Raw genomic sequence first — 18,610 nt, 5'->3', positions numbered from 1 at the left:
GTAAACTAGGCGTGAACCAGAGGTGTGTGCTAGAAACGTCACTGATAAGTGACGCAAGTGGGTGGCACCAAGGGGTGGTGCTAACAGAATGTTGCAATGTCAGCAGAAATCGGAAGCTTGGATGCGCGCGCAGCTGCATGACGTGTGATTGACGGGGTGCAGGGGACTTGACATTTACACTGACGGAAAGAGACAGAAGTCTGGCATGTCAGATCAACTTGTACTTCTATCATATCTGATATCTGGTGTTTAGGAACTATACTATCTGGGCGGAAAGGTCTCTAGGGCAGAAGCTATTCTATGCTAACTGTGGATGCGTGTATAAGCGCCTGAGTGTCTACATGTGAAGCGTGGGGGCACGGGGCCTTCCATGGAAGCATGGCAACAGAGGCTATGAATTACTTGCATTAAGACAGGTCGGCCCTTTGGCTCTGCAGCTGGAGAGGATGTTTACAGGATCTAGTAGGCAGGAATGTATTCTCGAGGAGCGGAACAGATAACTCGAAGGTTATAGTCAGTCTTGGCAGAAAGCAGGCTTGAGCTGAGCGCGAGGGGCCGCGCTGAAAGTAGGACAGAGTTCACGAGTACAGAGGTAGCCTGGGCAGAGTCAGGAGCCACAAAAGAGGTTCAGATGGCAGGAATTCAGGGCCTACTCTTGCTAGAGCAGGAAAAATACGAAAAGTGCACTACAAAAAGACGGTGGCATAGCATACTTAGGAACGGACTATATAATCCATTCATGGTGGATCTGAAAGAGGACAAGTTAACGGTGGACGCAAATGTATTTGCGTCTTCATAGCTGGCACAGGAGGGAAGTTACATGCACTTTAAGCTGGTACATGGAGTCGGTGGGGTACGCGCTAGGGAACACAACATGGCCAAAATTTAATTTTCCTCAATATGTATTTGTTAGTAGTGGTGTGTCCATTTTTGGGATGGATTGAAGCAGTACCCTGCTCCAGGTGTGATGCTGACCAGGCAGCCAAATTCCTGGTGAGAGCGGTCATACCTAGGTGGGGGGTTCCGGCGGCAATACGCAACGATAATGGAAAACACTTTGCTAACACAGTATTTCATCAAATTACTACACTATTAGGAGTGGAACAACAGTTTACCTCCATTTACCACCCAGAGAGAAATTGAATTGTTGAGAGGATGAATGGCTTATTGTAAAGCAAAGTGTGAAAAATTTGTGACATACTGAAAAAGAATTGGCTTTACTGCCTTCCCCATGCTCTGTATGCATTGAGAAATGCCCCTTCAAAATATCATCATTTGATCCCTCACCAAGTCGTAACAGGTAGGCATTCTAATTTTTCTTTTAACACCTTGGCTGCTGTGGTTATTTTTCCCCTGCGCTGGAAAATCCTGGATGCCATATATTCATGACGAGCTGAGCTCGTCATCAGCACACGACCACCGTGGCTGATGACGAGCTGAGCTCGTCATCAGCATCGAAGGGGTTAAACAAAATCAAATGATTCGTTCTGATACTAAGTCTGCATCAGAAAGTGTTTGGCAAGAAATGAATGCATACATGTCTGCCTTAGCAAGAGCTGTACAGGTTTATTCTAAACCGTTCAGCTGCAACAGGCCAACAGTACTGCACCACCCCTGCCCTTGTCTACAGCCATCAGCATCGGTCCCTGGGTCTTCATGCACAACTTTGTGAGAACATGGAAGGATCCCAAGTTTCTAGGCCCCTAACAAGTAACACAAAGCACGCCAAAAGCAGTAAAAGTAGAGGGGATGCGAAATTGGGTGCACATAACGGACATTATTCCATTTTTGGCCTCACTCCCACAAGGATTGGAGGAGGCAATGGTCTAAGAACACATTATACAATGAAGAGACAGCTGCATGATATTTTTCATAGTATAATAATGAGTTCAGTGGTTATGATTATTACTCTGATAATTTGCTATTGTATTATGTGTTATGTAGATGCAAAACATCCCAACCATAGGGAAGAAGTATTACGCTTTCACAGAGCTGTTTTCAATGAAACAGATATACATCCTCTGCATGATTCTCTACTTGATAATTTGTGGTACAAAAGCAAGCATGATATAGGTACCAATACACAAAATGATAGTTGTTATGTTTGTTGTCTTATTCCCCATGCCATAGAAACACCACCTTTAGTGTGTCCTAAAGAAGTGCCTGTTAATATGACAACGTGTATATTGCATCTTTTCTTGTGTAGGATTAAAGCACAGTTACAGCCAACACATGTTAATCCTATGACAGCCAGAGTTAATACAACCAGATTTGATACAACCCTTGAAATTTTGCACATTTTGACAGATAAAACAGAGATAATGAAAGAGATATCCAGAATGAAAGGAGCAGGGCAGAAATATAGTTATGTAAATTGGGAGGAAGCTGTATTGGAACAAGGTATTCTAGGGAGATCTACTCTACCATCCACCTGTAATAATTATTCTGCCAAACCACTGCCCCCAGATTGCGCAGCCAGGCCAGTATTAAGTATTGAAGCATCAGTATTTGCCAATAATAATTGGTTAACTGCAGCTAGGTTTTCACGTAGGGCTATATCTTTATGGAATGGCACAGAAACAAAAATGAGATTTGATGATATAAAAGCATCATGTCAGCAAGTATTGCGATGAAAACATACAGAGATATACATGGACTGGAACTAAACGTCATCCTAAACTGGCTGTGAAACTAATGAGATTTTCTCTTTGCTTTCAGGGAAATGGGATTGTTAAAGTGGGACGGAATCTCAATTGCAGTTCGACTATTTACAATGCCGATATGCAGGGTGGTACCTCCAGCCTTATGAATTTTTTCTGGCAGTGTGGAGCTTGAATATACACTCAAATATCCCCCCCCCCCCGACTGGAGCGGAATCTGCTCTCTGGTGACTTTGCATACTCTATCTATGGCAATCCCAGCAAAAGAAATAAAAAAAATTGCATTTGCAGTCCATGAGTAAAGCATCAACTTTGCTGCATCATCACAGAAGAAAAAGGATGGCTGAGTACTTTGGAACTTCGGTGTGGCAGGATGTGCCCAAAGAGTATAGGTTGTTCAATGACGCCAAAACATTTTTTGGAAGTCGGATATCTAGGTTTCAAGCAAATGCAACTGATCGCTGGGTTCAGATCACCCGCTGGGAGCTGATGAAATCCATAAATGCTACTGAATATGGCTTTAATGCAATTAAAGAAGAGCTGCGTTCAATCAGACTTATGTTGATGGAAAACAGATATGTTATGGACTTAATTACAGCAATCGAAGGAGGAGAATGTAAAAAACGCAATCCAGTATGCTGCACTTTCATACCGGCGAATGATGAAGATGAAGGAAATCTAACTCGGGCCATATTGACTTTGCATAATTTGCATACACAGATGAAGAAAGAGGGGTGTGCTCCAGATGAGTGGTTCACTGTCTGATTTGCTTGGGTGCCGTCCTGGATGTCGGGGTAGTCTAAGGCCTTTGTGCCTATAATAGTTCTGTTGCTATTGATGTGCCTAGTATTTCAGGTTATCTTAGCATGTTGCAAGAGGGTTACAGCTAAAGTGTGAGGTATGTTCCCTATAAGGAGAAATAAAGAGATGCAAAATATAGAATTGGAAGAAATGCGCAGGGGTAGTGAGGAAGTAGTCGAAGAATCGACTAGAGAGGGGAATGAAAGGCATCAAACCCTAATTTAAGATTTAGGACCTAATTATTCAGTTTTATCTGTCACGTGCCCACACACAGTGAAATATTATGTAAAGACAGAAAAACAGTATAATGTTGTTTAAATGTGCATGTTAAAGTTGCACAATTGTATCTGGAAATTACCTACAGCCTGCTTTATAAAAAAACTTAAATGAGGTTTGGTTTAAGGGGGTTTTCCTCTTCATTGTATTCAAGCTGAGAACGTCCTGCCTAGGATATGTAACAGGAAATTTAGAGCAGCAAGAATGTTTTCCATTGTAGTCTGTTAGTTTGGCGTGAGAAGCCACAAACAACAGGAAAGAGCTGTTCTTTAAATAAATGTATGTAATCTGGGTTGGACAGAACAGAAAAACAGGAAGCTTTTTCTATTGTGAACATTGTATTAAATATGGATCTAGGCCAAAATTAGTATTATAAGAAATAGACTTGAAGTGTATGTTAGTTGAGACTGACTTGTGCTTCGTTCATAGCACATCACTCTCCCAGCTGAATTAGCCTGGCATGTACTATAAACCTTTTTGTACTCCCTTTTGTTGCAGATGTGGAGAATAATTATTTGCACTGCTTAAAGGATGTTTTCCCGACAAGAGCATTCCCTCCCCTGCAGCATCTTTCCTTGCCTCCTTCCCACGATCTCCAGAGGACCGGCAGGCATCCAAAGTTCCCAGCCCATCAACAGATGCCAGATTCCGAGAGCAGGCTGAGTGGATGCTGAGGTGGTGACTGGTGCACAGACGATGCTGAGGTGATGCTGAATAATACTCAGGTCTTGCTGAGTGATGGTGATGTGGTGGTGTACTTGTGCAAAGGCGATGCTGAGTGATACTGATATGGTGCTGAGTGATGCTGTGGTGGCACTGAGTGATGCTGTAGTGGCGCTGAGTGATGCTGTGGTGGCCCTGAGTGATGCTGTGGTTGAGGGATGCTGTGGTGGCGCTGAGTGATGCTGTGGTGGCACTGAGTGATGCTGTGGTGGCGCCGAGTGATGCTGTGGTGGTGCCGAATGATGCTGTGGTGGCGCTGAGTGATGCTGTGGTGACGCAGTGATGCTGTGGTGACACTGAGTGATGCTGTAGTGGTGCTGAGTGATGCTCTGGTGGTGCTGAGTGATGCTGTAGTGGCGCTGAGTATTGCTGTGGTGACGCTGAGTGATGCTGTGGTGGCGCTGAGTGATGCTGCACAGCAACTTGGGTAGGGTGAGGGGAGGAAGGTGAAGAAAGAAGGCTTGGTGATGGCCAAGCAACACAGGAGGGTATGCAATAGGGGGAGGGCAGGAGTGCACGCAAAAGCAACAGGGAAGGGAAGAACAGAAAGCAACACATTGGTGAGTCGAAAAACAAAGGAAGGTGCTGGTTGTGGGAAGCAATAGTTGAAGCACATGGGCGAGATCAAGATGGTGTGGAGAAGCAGTCAGGCAACAGAGCTAACCGAGTTGGGGGGGGGGGTAGATATGTACATGGGGAGGAGTCATGAAAACACATGCACTTACAGCAGTACTTTTATAAAAATGAAAAAAGAACTGATTGTAAATTGTAACAATACAGATTGTAAAGATGCATGCTACATGGGAAGGACAAAGACAAGACTGGCAAGATAAGAAACAGACAAATGAGAATGACAAGGAAAGCCAACCAATGGTAAGCAATGGGTGGGATCCAAGTCCCTCAATTTTTTTGGTAGCCACAATATGCCTTGCAAGACAGTGCATGTGCCGCTAGTAGGCTCGACCTAAATACAAAGAAATATTTGGGGATAAGAAAAAAACGAAATGTGATTATGCAGCCCCTGTCGCACAAATAGGCACTCCCTGCAAACGGGGAATCAAAATCACTGAAAAATGTGTTCATTCACTGTAAAAACAGAGAGTAACCAATCAAGTAAGAGACATGGAAAATAACATTTTCATTTGCGGTACATGACTAAAAGAATTGCCAGGTAAAATAAACAAAAATAGCATTTTAAAACTATGAAACATGGTATAATTGATTTGAGAGGTAGTGCTACCACAGCAGTAGAGGATTATAATACACCAACTTTTGATATTTAAGGCATGCATTAACATTGAAACCCTCAGCCAATTGCATAAGAAATATGCAGGTGCTTAATAGTCAGAATACCAAGTACACTTGTTTTTCTGTTACACTAAAATAGCATGGGGAATTTTTGGATCAACATTCTCTAAATCATACCAACCAGCAGAAATGTTTATCAACCAGTAGAAAAAAAGTAATCTGAGAATGTGAAAACGAATATGGTTTTTCATACAGTGAAGGAAAAAGGACCTTAAAAATAGCATGAACAAACAATTCATAAACAACCACCTAAACCAGATATTCATGGCAGAGAAGCACCAATAATCCATTTAGCCCATTTTCCCAAAGCAACACCTGCAAGAAAGTTTTCATCTTGGTCACACTATTACAACTAAAGCATTTATTTCCCACTGTAGTACGTACATAGGGTATTGTAGAGAAATCTAAAAAAAAAAAAAAAAAAAAAAAAGTGAGGCTTGTTAAAGTATATTTTGGTGCTCTGTCATAGTCTCCTTTGTTGATGTTTGGGACTCTCATAAATACATTCTTAACTGCTAGCACATTATCCTACCATTGGTTTGTCATAAGAAAGAACCTAGAGTCAGGAATGAATACCGACATGCAATGTAGTAGGATGGAATTTCGTTCTACAGGTCTGTCGCCTGAAATATGTATGTTACCACTTCACCCACAAAAAGATTTTTTTAAAAGACTTCCGCCAGTTACTAGACTATTGCAACCTTTCCACCTCGGGGCGCTTTTCTCGTTTCACCTTTCAGCATTAATTAGGAACCAAACTGTTACTACTGTGAGATTCGGGTATGAAAATCTATATCACATATACGCTTATTACGGATTGCTTGACTTTACCCTTTGTATAGAAAACATTCCCACGAATCCTTCCCTTAACCCCGAAACCCAGACTCCATCTGAAGAAACCTTGATGCGCAAAGCCCTTCTACAGTGATTCCTACGACACAAGTAAGTTAATGGTGATCCATGCACCATTTCACTGCATTTAGTCAGAGGCTAGTACAAGAATATGCATCTATTTTAACGTCTATCATGTTGCAAGTGAGCCTGCATGCAAAGCATTCACTGGAAGTAAATGTAAACACTACTAAACACTTTTTGGCAACAATAAAATGAGGAGTAAATCTGTCCCTTTCCAAGGATTTAAAAATGCTAAATCAGCACTAACCAAGAAGCAAAAATGCAAGAGAAATACTTTGTGGCTAAAATATATTCAAATTAAATAATCACATGTGAAGGATCTATTGCTTTTACTAGACTAGCTCGAAGTAGGAAACTCACCCATAAATATTTTGCTGCTTGTGGAATACAATCAGCATTTCAATGATGAAGAACGCATATCAAAGTATTTGTTTCTGACCTGAAGACAGTAAAGTCATCACGTGGCTCAAGAATTTCATGGACAATTAACCATAGAGGTTCAGGTGTTTGCAGGCTAGTACCCAAAGAAGGCTTCTAAGCTATTTCAACACAACGTTACCCCCAGCCCTGTTTTGTGCTGAAGTATGTGATGACAAGGATGTCACGGCAATTGACTTTGAGGCATTATTAATCAAAATGTAAAAGCCTGCTGTAAATATTATTATATTTTAGACAGCGTTTATGCTAACATCCCACATCTCTAGTTATCAACCATTAGCAGGCTACATCTAGCGGCGTGGAGTGCACTGTGGTGATTGAGCTGGTAATGATTAGAGCGCTCTAGTGTACCATAAATCTGCAGCTCTGAAACCAGAGTACCTGGTCTAGTACACGGGTCTCAAACTAAAAACATTACTGTTTGTGAAGAATAAACAAGATACAAGTAAAGGTCTGGTCTACAGTCAAACGTGAAAACAAAGGCTTAAAAATAAACTTCAATACTCCTCCACACACACCACGACACACAACATACGGGAACAAGATGCGCGCGCCTCAAGTTAAAATAAAACAAGCAATGGCCGCACGGCCGTGAAAGTGACACAGCCGTGCGGCCGCAAAAGTCAAAGTAATTGCCAGCGATGTGGAGGAAAAGATAAGAAAGGCAGATGGTGGGCAGATGGCGTCTGCGCATATGCACCCGAGTGTGCACGTTAAGCTTGAGGTCAGGAAAAGCTAGTGGGTAGCACTTTCAAAACCCCCTTCCTAAAGTCGAGCAAGTAGCGCATGCGCTGCTCTAGGCTAGACCTAAAAAATAATGAGGCAGATCCTTTCTAACCCCCCACGTACAAACACTCCCTCAGTTCCCTCCCCCCACAGGGCAGAGAGGTCCCCCTTCTTTCTGCATATGTGTCAGTGATTGAAACGCTGGGGCTTTCTCTCCCTGACAAGTTGCTCCCATCAAGGTCAGAGCCCCCTCGATGGCAGGAGCCATTTTGTTCTCTTCTCGCCTGGCAACGGGTACCCACCATTACTTCCCACTCTCTCTCACCACCCTTCAACAAGCCCTCCCAGTTACACGCCCACTCCCAATGACAGAGTGTTCTTAAACCTAAACCCAATTAAAATATGGGGTGGCTCACGGGATGACCTCTACAGAGTTCATTTTCATAACGGTGGCCTTTGGCCCTTCCTCTCCCTGCTGACAGAGAGAATCAGTCTTTTTTCTACCCAGGATCCACAGTAGCATAATAAATTCTATCATAATGTATTTTAATAAACCAGTCTTCCGTGGCATTCTTGTGGGCGGGCTTATAAATCAGATACCGGGCCCGGACAGTCCTTCTGTCTCTATAGTCTGATCTGTGGAGAAGCAGGGGGACATTTACCTTTGTAGGCCGGCTCCTTTGAAAAAACGGTAGGGCTGGAGAAGAGCACGTTGCAGGACATGCTTAAGGTGATATGGTGACCGGCTGTGGCCTCTCAAGTGTTAAAATGCTGCACTAGAATGCTTTGGAGGAAATCCCAGTTAACCTGTTATAAGTGGCTTCTACAAGCGTCCGTTCAGCAGATGAAACCTTATATTGCATTGTATTATAATTGCATTTATTCCACTGATATAGTGTGAGGCGCTCGGTCCATATATGCAATTGAAACAAACGAAAGAAAATCAGGCTAAAGGAAAATGTCCACTAAAACCATTAGTCAACCGTAGTAATAGTTCCAAGATGTCAATGGAATGCAATGAAATGTTCCCCATTACAGCTGAGTCTGGGTCCAAAAATCTACATGCCAGCAACTGAAACAGCTAGACATCATTTCTATCTGGTCACCTGGAATTTTCACCAGAGTAGTCACTTGTTAGGTTGAATTTTTTAATTTTTTAAAATATTTCTATGTTTTCTTAAAGAGTATAAGGATCACTGGATGTGTGGGATTCCACAAACTGAGTTCATGTATAATCATTCTTTATTGAGGGCTGATTTAGCATTTGAAAGACGGTGCTCTATTTGACAGAGTGGCGGAGAGCATTACCTCTATCATGCTGATGGACCAAGTACCTCAGATTTAGAGATGATCATCAGTCCAGCGGAATAGCCATCATGAAGGTAAGTAACAAAGATTTAGTATTTAAAAAGTATAGCGGAGGTGTAGGGGTACCACTGTGCTAAGAGACATCATGACAAAAAAATGTAAATCAAAGGGCAGCAGAGGGACCTTTCTCAAAAAAGTGCTAAACTAATTTTAAAAAACTAAGTGGGCAAAAAGTCTGCAAAGGATATTTGAAGCCCCTTGGCACTGCCATGGTGAGAAAGGGGGAGTGTATAATGGCTGGGTGGAGAAGGTAACATTTGCTGCTGCTGTTCTCTTCTGGGTGGAGAGATGGTTGGCGTTCAGTAGTCTGTCTTGGCTGGAGTGAGTAGGAAGATTCTACTTCTCTCTTCTGAGCAGGAAGAGTAGGGCGACTTCCACGGCGCTCTTCTGGGTGGAAAAAAGTGCTATGTCTTCCATTACTCTCTGCCGGGAAGGGGAGAATAATAGAGCACCCAATACTCTCGGGTGGAAGTGGATGGCATTGCTTCCATTATGCTCCGCGGAGAGAGGGAGAGTGGTTTCCACTAATCTCTGCTGGCTGAGAGTCAGTGGATTCTCTTTGAATGAAGAAGAGTAGCCTGGCTCCATTAGTCTCTCCTGGTTGGCCGGGAATAAGCAACTTTCCACTACTGTCTTCAGCAAGAGAGTAATATTGCCTCCCGTACCTGGCTTGCAAGAATGGAGTGGGATCCAATTGTCCTTAAATTCCTAATTTGGCCTCATGGATGGAGAGCTTGAACAGTCCCTTTCTTTCACACACACTGGAGTATAGAGCTATCAAAGGTTGTTAGCTGTCTCACCGTGTGGCACTGAATCTGATCAGCATCAAGGATCAGATTTCCTGTGTACTCGCCAACAGGGCGTAAAAGGCATCCCATTCTTGTCCACCATCCAGGTCACAATGTCATAGCCAATATTCATGTTCCTAAATTCATCATAGTAGATGGTGCTGTTTCTGATGAAGTTTATCGTCTTTAATTTTTTCAGCAGCTCCACTCCAGCCTGTATGCTATTCACCGTCCTCTAGAAACGCACTGCACGGCCGTCTCTATCCTTCGCTAGCCACAGAGGCAAGGCTGGCTGTGGCAGAACTTCAAGAGACCCCGTCCGGGGTACCAACAATTTTCCGATAGATACTGCAGTCTGGGCAGCACGTTCTGGGGTTTTCTTACCAGAGCCTGTCGGCGTCTCCAGAGTGTTCGCTTGGAGTCTAGTCAGAACTTCAAGAGACCCCGTCCGGGGAACCAACAATTTTCTGATAGATTCAAAAGTCTGGGCATCACTTTCTGGGGTTTTCTTCCCAGAGTCTGTTGGCGTCTCCAGAGTGTTTGCTTGGAGGCCAGTCAGAACTTCAAGAGACCCTGTCCAGGGTACCAACAATTTTCTGATAGATTCAAAAGTCTGGGCAGCACTTACTGGGGTTTTCTTCCGAGAATCTGTCCGTGTCTCCAGAGTATTCGCTTGTAGGCCAGTCTGTTCGCGAATGCGCTGCAATTCAGCATCAAAGGCTCGGGAAGGCTTCTCATCTGGGGCCTGTAATTGCAATGGGTGGTGCCTCAGGGCTGGGACCAGCTTGTAGCTTGGTATCCTCCGAACAGTTCATTCAGCTGATGCATCTTATTCAGCTGCTCCTGCGCACTACGCAGCTTAGAGCGGACCTCTTCAAATGCATTGCGAAGAACTGTACTGTCTTCTATTAGTTTCGATATTGTATCCAGCAGCATCTCCACGTGGTTCTCATTCTCCCGCTGGAGCTGGGCGTATTTCTGGTTGTGGCTCTCCAACGCGCGCCGGTTTTCCAGCTTTAGGGAGTTATGCTGCGTCTGTAAGTCCAGGAGCTGCTTTTTGGCTCCTTCATGCTGGTTCTTCAGGGTCATGTGCCGAGAGGGGAGGGTGACGTTGTGGTTCATGGCGCCTTCCTTCTCCTTGCTCAGGGCTTCTTGAGTTTTTAATTTATGCACCACAAAATCTTCCTTGGTCTTGTGCTCCGCACGCTCCTTCTCAAGGGACTGCTCCAGCCTGGACCGCTGCTCATACATCACTTCCACCAGGCCGGAGAGCGTCTCCTGCTGCTGCTGCTGGAACTGTGAGGGCCTGTACAGGTAGATCACGGACCCCAGGCACGTCACGAAGGCCAGCAGGCAGAAGACTACCTGCAGAATCCTCGTCTGCCTGCGGAACCCGCAGGCGCAGAGTCCCATCATGGCCGGAGAGCTTGGTTCCTCATCAGGAGGGCCGGGCCCTCGGACTCCCGTGATCATCTTGACCTCAATGTCCGACTGACATATTTATGGGCCCTGCGCGGCCTTATATAGCCCTGCTGAGCCCCCCCGGATTATGACGTTGTTGTGATTCACAACGCCGCACTGTGACGTCGAGTCAACGCGCCTTGCGTCCCACACAGCATCAACCCTGGATGTCTAAGTAGTCCGCACCCTGAGCAGTGCAGCTTTTCAATCCCGTGTGTAGGTCATTGCACGTGCTGTGTGTGCGCCTTTCCTGGCCACTAGTTAGTCTCCGCACCGCTCTCGATGTGCTGTCCTTATTTGGGCCTACAGTCTTACCACGTGCACGGTAAACCTCCCTGGCTCCCGTCCCTCCTGCTGCAGCTCTGCCTACCTCTCTGGCATCACCCCCCCCCCCCCCCCCCCCCCCCCCCCCCCGCCAACATCTTCCACTAGGTCCTCACGAGCACTCAAATGCACTCGGAAAGCAGGACGCTCCGGCTCAGTTTCTGCCCCACCTCGAGCCGGAGTGGCCCGTTCCCTTACCTCCACACCTGCCCAGCGGTGGTCCACTGAAGGACGAGTAGGCAATTACCGCCGCCGCAACCCCTGCAGATGCCCTACGCATCGGGTGGCCTCCACTGGCTACGTTCGGAGCCAGGAGCTTGAGACGCCCCTATCACTTCCATGAGCAGTAGCGCCTGCACGACTTTTTCTGCAGACAACATTTTACTTCAAATAAGGTAAGGAGTAATTCACACTATCTCAATAAACCGCTAGCAACCAAGCCAAAAAAGCGCTACAAAAAATGCTCTGGGACCAGCTACCAGCCACCGTGTCACCACTATAAAATGGTGACTGGTAGCATAAACTGCCCAGTTTTAAACCTGGGCTACAATATAGCCCAATCCTATCCCAAAACAGCAGAATTCGTTGGAATGCTCAATTCCTGAAATTATCCCGATGTGCAGACCTCCCTGTGGTCAGCTGCCCCCCAAGACCCCATTGTACAGTGCAGGCACCTCACCTGTGCATGGATTCATCTCTGCCATGTTGCTCGCGGACTGGCAAGGCTGTAGAAAGATTTGCAGTGCCCACAACCTGACGTAAAGAATCCAGCAACTGTTCCGATAATGTAACCTATAGAAGGAAAAGAGAACTTATTGTGTTTTACATTAAGACTGAGGGACTGATACGATGTATTGCTACCTCTAGAGTGAAGGATGGTTTATGCTGTCTAATACACTGCTGCAGGTACTATTTTACATGTTTGTCTATTCTCTGTACATGCAAAGTGGGTGCTAGTGGCTTTCTCCATATGCTAACTGTTATTTGTATTTAATGTGCACTGGATTTAGAAGAGGAAGGGAAAAACAAGGCAGTAGAAGAGGGGAAGTATTAAAGGGGAAATAAAAAGGGGAAAAGGAACTACGAAGCCTAGAAAGGAGGGATGTAATAGGACACAGTGGAAGGATACAGGGACGAAGAAATCTCAAAGAACATCAAACGTGGGCACCTGTGGAAGGAGCCAAAGTTATTACTGTCAGTCAAGTCTTTGTGGTGGCTACAGACCAGAATGTCCTCGAGTCCATTTTATTAAGCCAGGGCAAAATGGGTATACACTCCAGCAGACTCCAACCTGCAACAATGGTGCAGAGATTGACACAAAGAAAGTCAATGGGTGCAACTGTCCCGCAGCTGGCAAAATCAGAACCTGCTGATCTTTGTCCCACCTTCAGCACGTAAAGGAACCGGTAGGCCTCTGGCATGCTCCACAATAAGTATAATTTGCCTTCAAATGTCACTGCTTTGCCAGATGCAAAAACTTCACATGGACTTTTGTTGCTAGAAACTCTAGTCAATGGAAACTATTCCCTCCTATTTCTTACTGCAGCCTGAGGGGTTTCCACAAAGAAGTAGATGGGTTTACACTTCAGCTGTTTCTTACCTCTACAGCGGCCTTCCATAATTGCTTGAGTACTCATCTTTGTTTTAAATTTATTTTATGCGTATTTATATAGCGCAGACTTTACCCGAAGGTGTCAGAGCGCTTCACAATAGGCACAGTAGCGTTACATGAGGAGAAAATTACAAGTGGGCATGTTACAAAAGCAAACGTTACATTACACGAGGCAAAGGTGGCAATTGTGCATGTATGAAAAGCAAACAAAATACAAGAAGAGGTAGCAAACGATAGGTTACAAGAGGAAAAAGTGACGTGTGCAAATACATAAGCATACAAGATACAAGTAGAGGTATAAAACTGCAATAAATGGCAGACACTCAAAACACAAGAACACACTGGGAAAGCACTTCTATAGGCATGGAGTACAGAATTTCCTATAGTGAAAGAACTTCCTTCAGGGAATAGAGAGGGCGCGAATTAGATTTGGAAGTGTCTTTGAAGGAGGAGAACTTTGAGGTCAGTTTTGAAGGACTGGGAAAAGGTGGTGGTCCGGAGCTGAGGGGGAAGTGAGTTCCAGATTCTCACTGCATTGCCTGAAAAGGATTGGGCCATCGATCTTTCCTTTTTGAAAGTGGGAGGTTCAAGCAATACATTTTCCACATTTCGTGATCAGGGCCGGACTGAGAACCAAAACCGGTCCTGGAAAAGTGCTCGGCCGGCCCCCTGGGGGTGCGACCAAGCTCTTTGTCGGGCCGGTTTTCGGCCGATTTTGTTACAGGGCCGCTTTTGCAGCTATGCTGCAAAAATGGCCCTGTAACAAAAACGGCCCCCTGGACCCAAAACCGGCCCCAACCCTTGCGGCGCACCGGGGGATTACCCGGTGCCCGCATCGGCCAGTCCGGGCCTGTTCGTGATGGTCTAGATCCTCCAGAGAGTTTCGGTTTATTCGCCAGGTAGCGAGGAGAGGAGGAGTGCAAGGCTTTGTGGGTGATACAGGCAGTCTTGTAGATCGATCTTGCCTCAGAGTGTTGTGATTGACAGTGTCAAAGGCTGCAGGAAGGTCAAGGAGAAATAGAAGAGAGGACTCCCCCGAATCAAGTATCTGCAGCGCGTCATCAATCACTTGCAGTAGGATTGTTTCAGTGCTGCAGTTTTGAATGAAGCCAGACTGGAAATTGTCAAGAAGATCATTGTCCTTGATATGACGGGAGAGTTGTTTCGCTACACATCTTTCTGCGATTTTCGCAACAAAAGGTAGGTTAGTATAGGGCAAAAGTTGTTGAGGTTGTTCGCATCAGCAGTGGGGTTTTAAAGCAGAGGGGCAACCTGCCCAGTTTTGAAGGAAATAGGAAGCGACCCTTGACAGAGGGAGAGGTTAACCAGAGTGGTCCAATAGGAAAGAGAATTGTTGCAGAAGTCGATGGCAATGGCACTAGGGATGGGGTCAAGAGAATGGTTGGAGGGCTTTGTTTCGAGGATGCATTTGAAGAGGGCATCTTCAGAGATGGGGTCAAAGTTCTGCCAAATGGCTAAGGATTTGACCATGGAATCTGAGGGGTGAAAAGTGGTGCAATTGAAGCTCAAGAGATAGGCATTCAAAAGTGTGGAAGGCGCTGTTAGTAAAAGCCTTAAGTTGAAGGTAATTTCTAAAGATGACCAACACCTCCCCCAACTTTGTCTAATCTGTCATTTCTAAATATAGAATAGCATGTGTGTAATAGGAGATCAAACATAGAGTGAGAGGTAGGTATCATTGAACCAGGTCTCTGTAGGGAACAGCATGTCAATGTTATTAAGGATGATGGTATCGGAGATTTCAAGTTTGTGTTTTATTGCAGATCTGCAGTTGTGGAGCAGACAGCGCAGCTCTGTCGAGACAGTTTTGGTGACGGGGCACTTGGGCTATGAGGGGTGATAGGGATAATGTACTTTTACAAGGGTGCTTGGGAGGGTTTAGGTGGATGAGAGGTTCTGACAGAGGTGATGGTCGGAATAGTGTAGATAGTAGGGTTGCTTGGAGAGGAAAGTGGAAGAAAGGTGGCGTTCGAGGGCTTGTGTGAGTTCGCGATGTTTGCAGACAACAGGTTATGATTGGTTATTTTGGGGTGTGGGGGCGAGGTGCATCTCGTGGGAAGATGAGTGTTTTCCAAAGGAATTGAGGTGTATGGAGAGGTGGAAATCTTGGAGCTTAAAAGTGAAATGCTAGCCTCAAGTTGATGGAGATGGAGGTGATGACAGAACCTAGCTTATTTTCCAGAGAGAGTAGGGCAGAGCACAGCATGTTGGGTGGCTCAATGGCAACAGGAGGGGGTGCAATTGGCGCTGGAAGGCAGGGTGAGGGGGGTACGGGAGGGGAGTTGGGGTGCAGGGTTCAGAGGTGGGGAAAGGTGGTTGTTGAGAGCGGGCGTTGGTGCATCAGAGGTGAAAGGAGAGTTGTCTTTGTTGACGTTGCAAGAAGGAAAGGAATTAAGGACATAATTAGGGGGAGATAGGTGAGGAGCGAGGCGGTGTGGCGGAAAGGGAGGGGGAGAATGTGTGAAGTCATGGGAAGGAAAGTTGGTTTGGGAGAAAGTGAGGGAAGGGGATTGGAGAGGACCGCTCAGCTAGGTGAGGTGGATGTAAGAAAACGGGCATCTGGCAGAGTGAATGGGGTTGTGAGATAGGAAAGTTGAAGAAAGAAAGTGGTTCTGCTAGGCCGATGTAGGGAAAGGGTTACCAGGGGGAAAAGGGTATAGCACAGCATTACTGGAGAAGTGGAGGGAAGAAGAGAGATGCAATGGGTTTGTGAAGATATCGGGGTACATAGCGAGGGGAGGAGGGGGTAGAAAAGAGGAGAAGAGTAGGAGGAAAGTTAACTAGGGGTGAAGGTTGGAGGAGACGTGGACTAAATAGGGGGGTGGCAGATAGGGATGGAGGGGAGGAGATAAGATTAGATTACCGGGATGGTGCAGATTTGACGAGGAGCATATTAGGTAGAGATAAGGCTGAAGTGATGAGGGGTGGGCACACTGTGAGGGGGGAAGAATGGGAGCGGAGGGCACAGGGGAGGGGGGAGAAGTGGGTCGACCTGTGCCTCCCGAGAGTGCAGCCTATTGGAGTGTAGGGGGTCAGGGGAGGAGATAGGGAGTAATGGGTGGAGCTGGATGAAGAGTCAAGGGAAAGGGGAAAACCTGGTCGCAGGGGAGGGGAGTAGGGAAGGGAAGAGGTGGTCAAAGAGAAAGAGTGAGAAACAAGAAGTACCGGGCTGTTCCTAAATGGAGTGAAGGTTGGATGTTGGTGACTACTTTATTTTGTGGATGAACGCGTGGGTATCCACTTTGTTGGATATAATGGCCTCACACACCCTTGCAGGTGTCATGCTTCATCATCGGCAATGCTCCTCGTTGGGTCGGCGGTGCAATACCCAACGGGCAACACCTCAAAGAGGGGCTCTTTGGCGGAGATCTTTTTCCAACTGCCATATGGGTGAAGTGTGGGTGAGGGGCCAGTAGTGTGTAGACGTGGTGAAGAAGTTAAAATTGGAGTAAAGGGTACCAGGATCAGGTTTATTCTAGCGATCCCTTATTCCAAATTAAAATTGGACAAATAGAATAGGCTCGTAGGGAATTAATGTCCCCTAGTGCGAGACTAGACTACAGAGTGTATCAATCGGTCGACATGTTTCTCGCTATTCGTCCTCTGACAAGCGATTCGTCAGGATCAAGAAAAATAAACAGAAAGTTTTGTGATTTGTTAACTGTCTACATGGTGCCCTTACCTAGCTAGAAGACTTTTTCTAATCAGTGTCAAGGGTCAAAAGTAATACCTGTGTTGTGCTGCAATTGCCTATCTTGGTTGGGTGAGCCACAACAACAGCACCCGGCAGGTAGAGCTGCGGGTATAACCTCTCAGTTTTCAGGTTGTATTCTGCCGCGCTCCCTCTCGTAGGCCTACCCCTCTCTGCCGGGACCGGGAGAGAGGGGTAGGTCTACGAGAGGGAGCGCGGCTTGAATCATGACAGTACCGTTGTTATAGAATGAGATAGTGAGAGAGCCGTTAAAACATGCAGAGGGGGGACATTTTTAGCTGTTTCCCATGAGGGATAGAGGAGGAGGAGGTGACGTTAAGGGAATTATATATGCTGGTGGACCAGGAGGGGATGTCGCGAGTGAAAAAAATGAAATCATATTTGAGCCTACCATAACGACCATTGTAGAATTGAGCAACAAAAAGGGAATCAGGGAAGCATTCAATGGTGTTATGCTTGAATCCTTATGCTAAAGCTTTAGTCAGGTTAGGAGAATAAATGATTTTATAGCAGTTAATTCCAGAATTACCTCGAGTGGTGGCCATGTTGGGAAAATGAGGAGGAGGAGGGTGGTGGGGGTATGAGAAAAGTGTTACTAGGGTAGCAGTGGTGAGGAGAAGCATAAAGACAAGAAGGGGGCACATATTCCAAAAGTCAGTTGAAGATACGCAAAATAATGTGCAGTTAGGGAAGTGAGGCGATTAGGAACAGGTTGTTACTTCAGAACAGGACTGATTCAACAAGATAGGACTGAAGATAGAGTGTTGTAAGAGGAACAAGGGGGCACAGATTCCAGTAGTCAAGAGAGGATAATCGAAATATTACGCAGTATGGCTCCTTTGTAAAGTCAGGCATTGTAGACTCAAATCTCCTCAGTCGTCATGAGGCCACAAAGAATTGTTAATCGTCAAAGTCAGTCAAGGAACAATGGTCACTACCTTGGTCAGGCACCAGGTGCAGTGACCTGTGATTACTGATGTTAGGGCAGCGGGCTGAGAATTTGTTTTATGTTACCAAGAGGCTGTAATAGAGAGCTTAATCTGTTGTTTGGGTGGGTGAGTTTATTGCAGTTGATTATTGTGGTTATTCACCCGTTGAGAGGCTGGATCGCGCAAGACTATCCGCCATTTTGGAGTCAGGAGTCTTAACCCTCATCTATGGAGATAAACAATCACGGGGCCTGGTACTCTCTTCTTGGCTGGTTGGGAAGGCAACTTCAGTTGGAACCATCTTCTTATGCCATCATTCAGGGCCACAGGGGGGATCAAGTTCCTCCACCATAGACAGAGCTACAAATAAGCTCAAATCTGAATTACCCTCTCACAGCGGATCCCCCAAGATGCACAGGAGCTTGGTCCTGGCTTGGCGAACCTAAATCACGAAGATCAAAATTGCCCCAAAGATAGGGCTGATAAATTGATACTCTGAGGCCAAAGGGTGGCATGAGAATAACATGACATCGACCCATTAATCCTGC

The 18,610-nt window shown here is 45.7% G+C and overlaps 1 protein-coding gene across 2 annotated transcripts in view; it reads right to left on the bottom strand.

Moving 5' to 3' along the window:
- Nucleotides 1-18,610, bottom strand: part of LDHD (lactate dehydrogenase D) — a 735,651-nt gene that overhangs the window by 634,459 nt on the left and 82,582 nt on the right. For both annotated transcript variants that reach the window (XR_015302444.1, XM_086945224.1), the window contains exon 2: nucleotides 12,468-12,580. Coding sequence is in view for 1 of the 2 variants with exons in the window: in XM_086945224.1 (XP_086801350.1) it covers nucleotides 12,468-12,580 (113 nt within the window). In the remaining variant the exon portion in view is untranslated. The remainder of the gene's footprint in view (nucleotides 1-12,467; nucleotides 12,581-18,610) is intronic.

The sequence above is a fragment of the Lissotriton vulgaris genome, chromosome 12 (genome assembly GCF_964263255.1).
Source record: "Lissotriton vulgaris chromosome 12, aLisVul1.2, whole genome shotgun sequence".
NCBI classification, from domain to species: domain Eukaryota; kingdom Metazoa; phylum Chordata; class Amphibia; order Caudata; family Salamandridae; genus Lissotriton; species Lissotriton vulgaris.
Note: the sequence above shows the minus strand (reverse complement) of the source record. Positions and strands in the feature narration are given on the sequence as shown.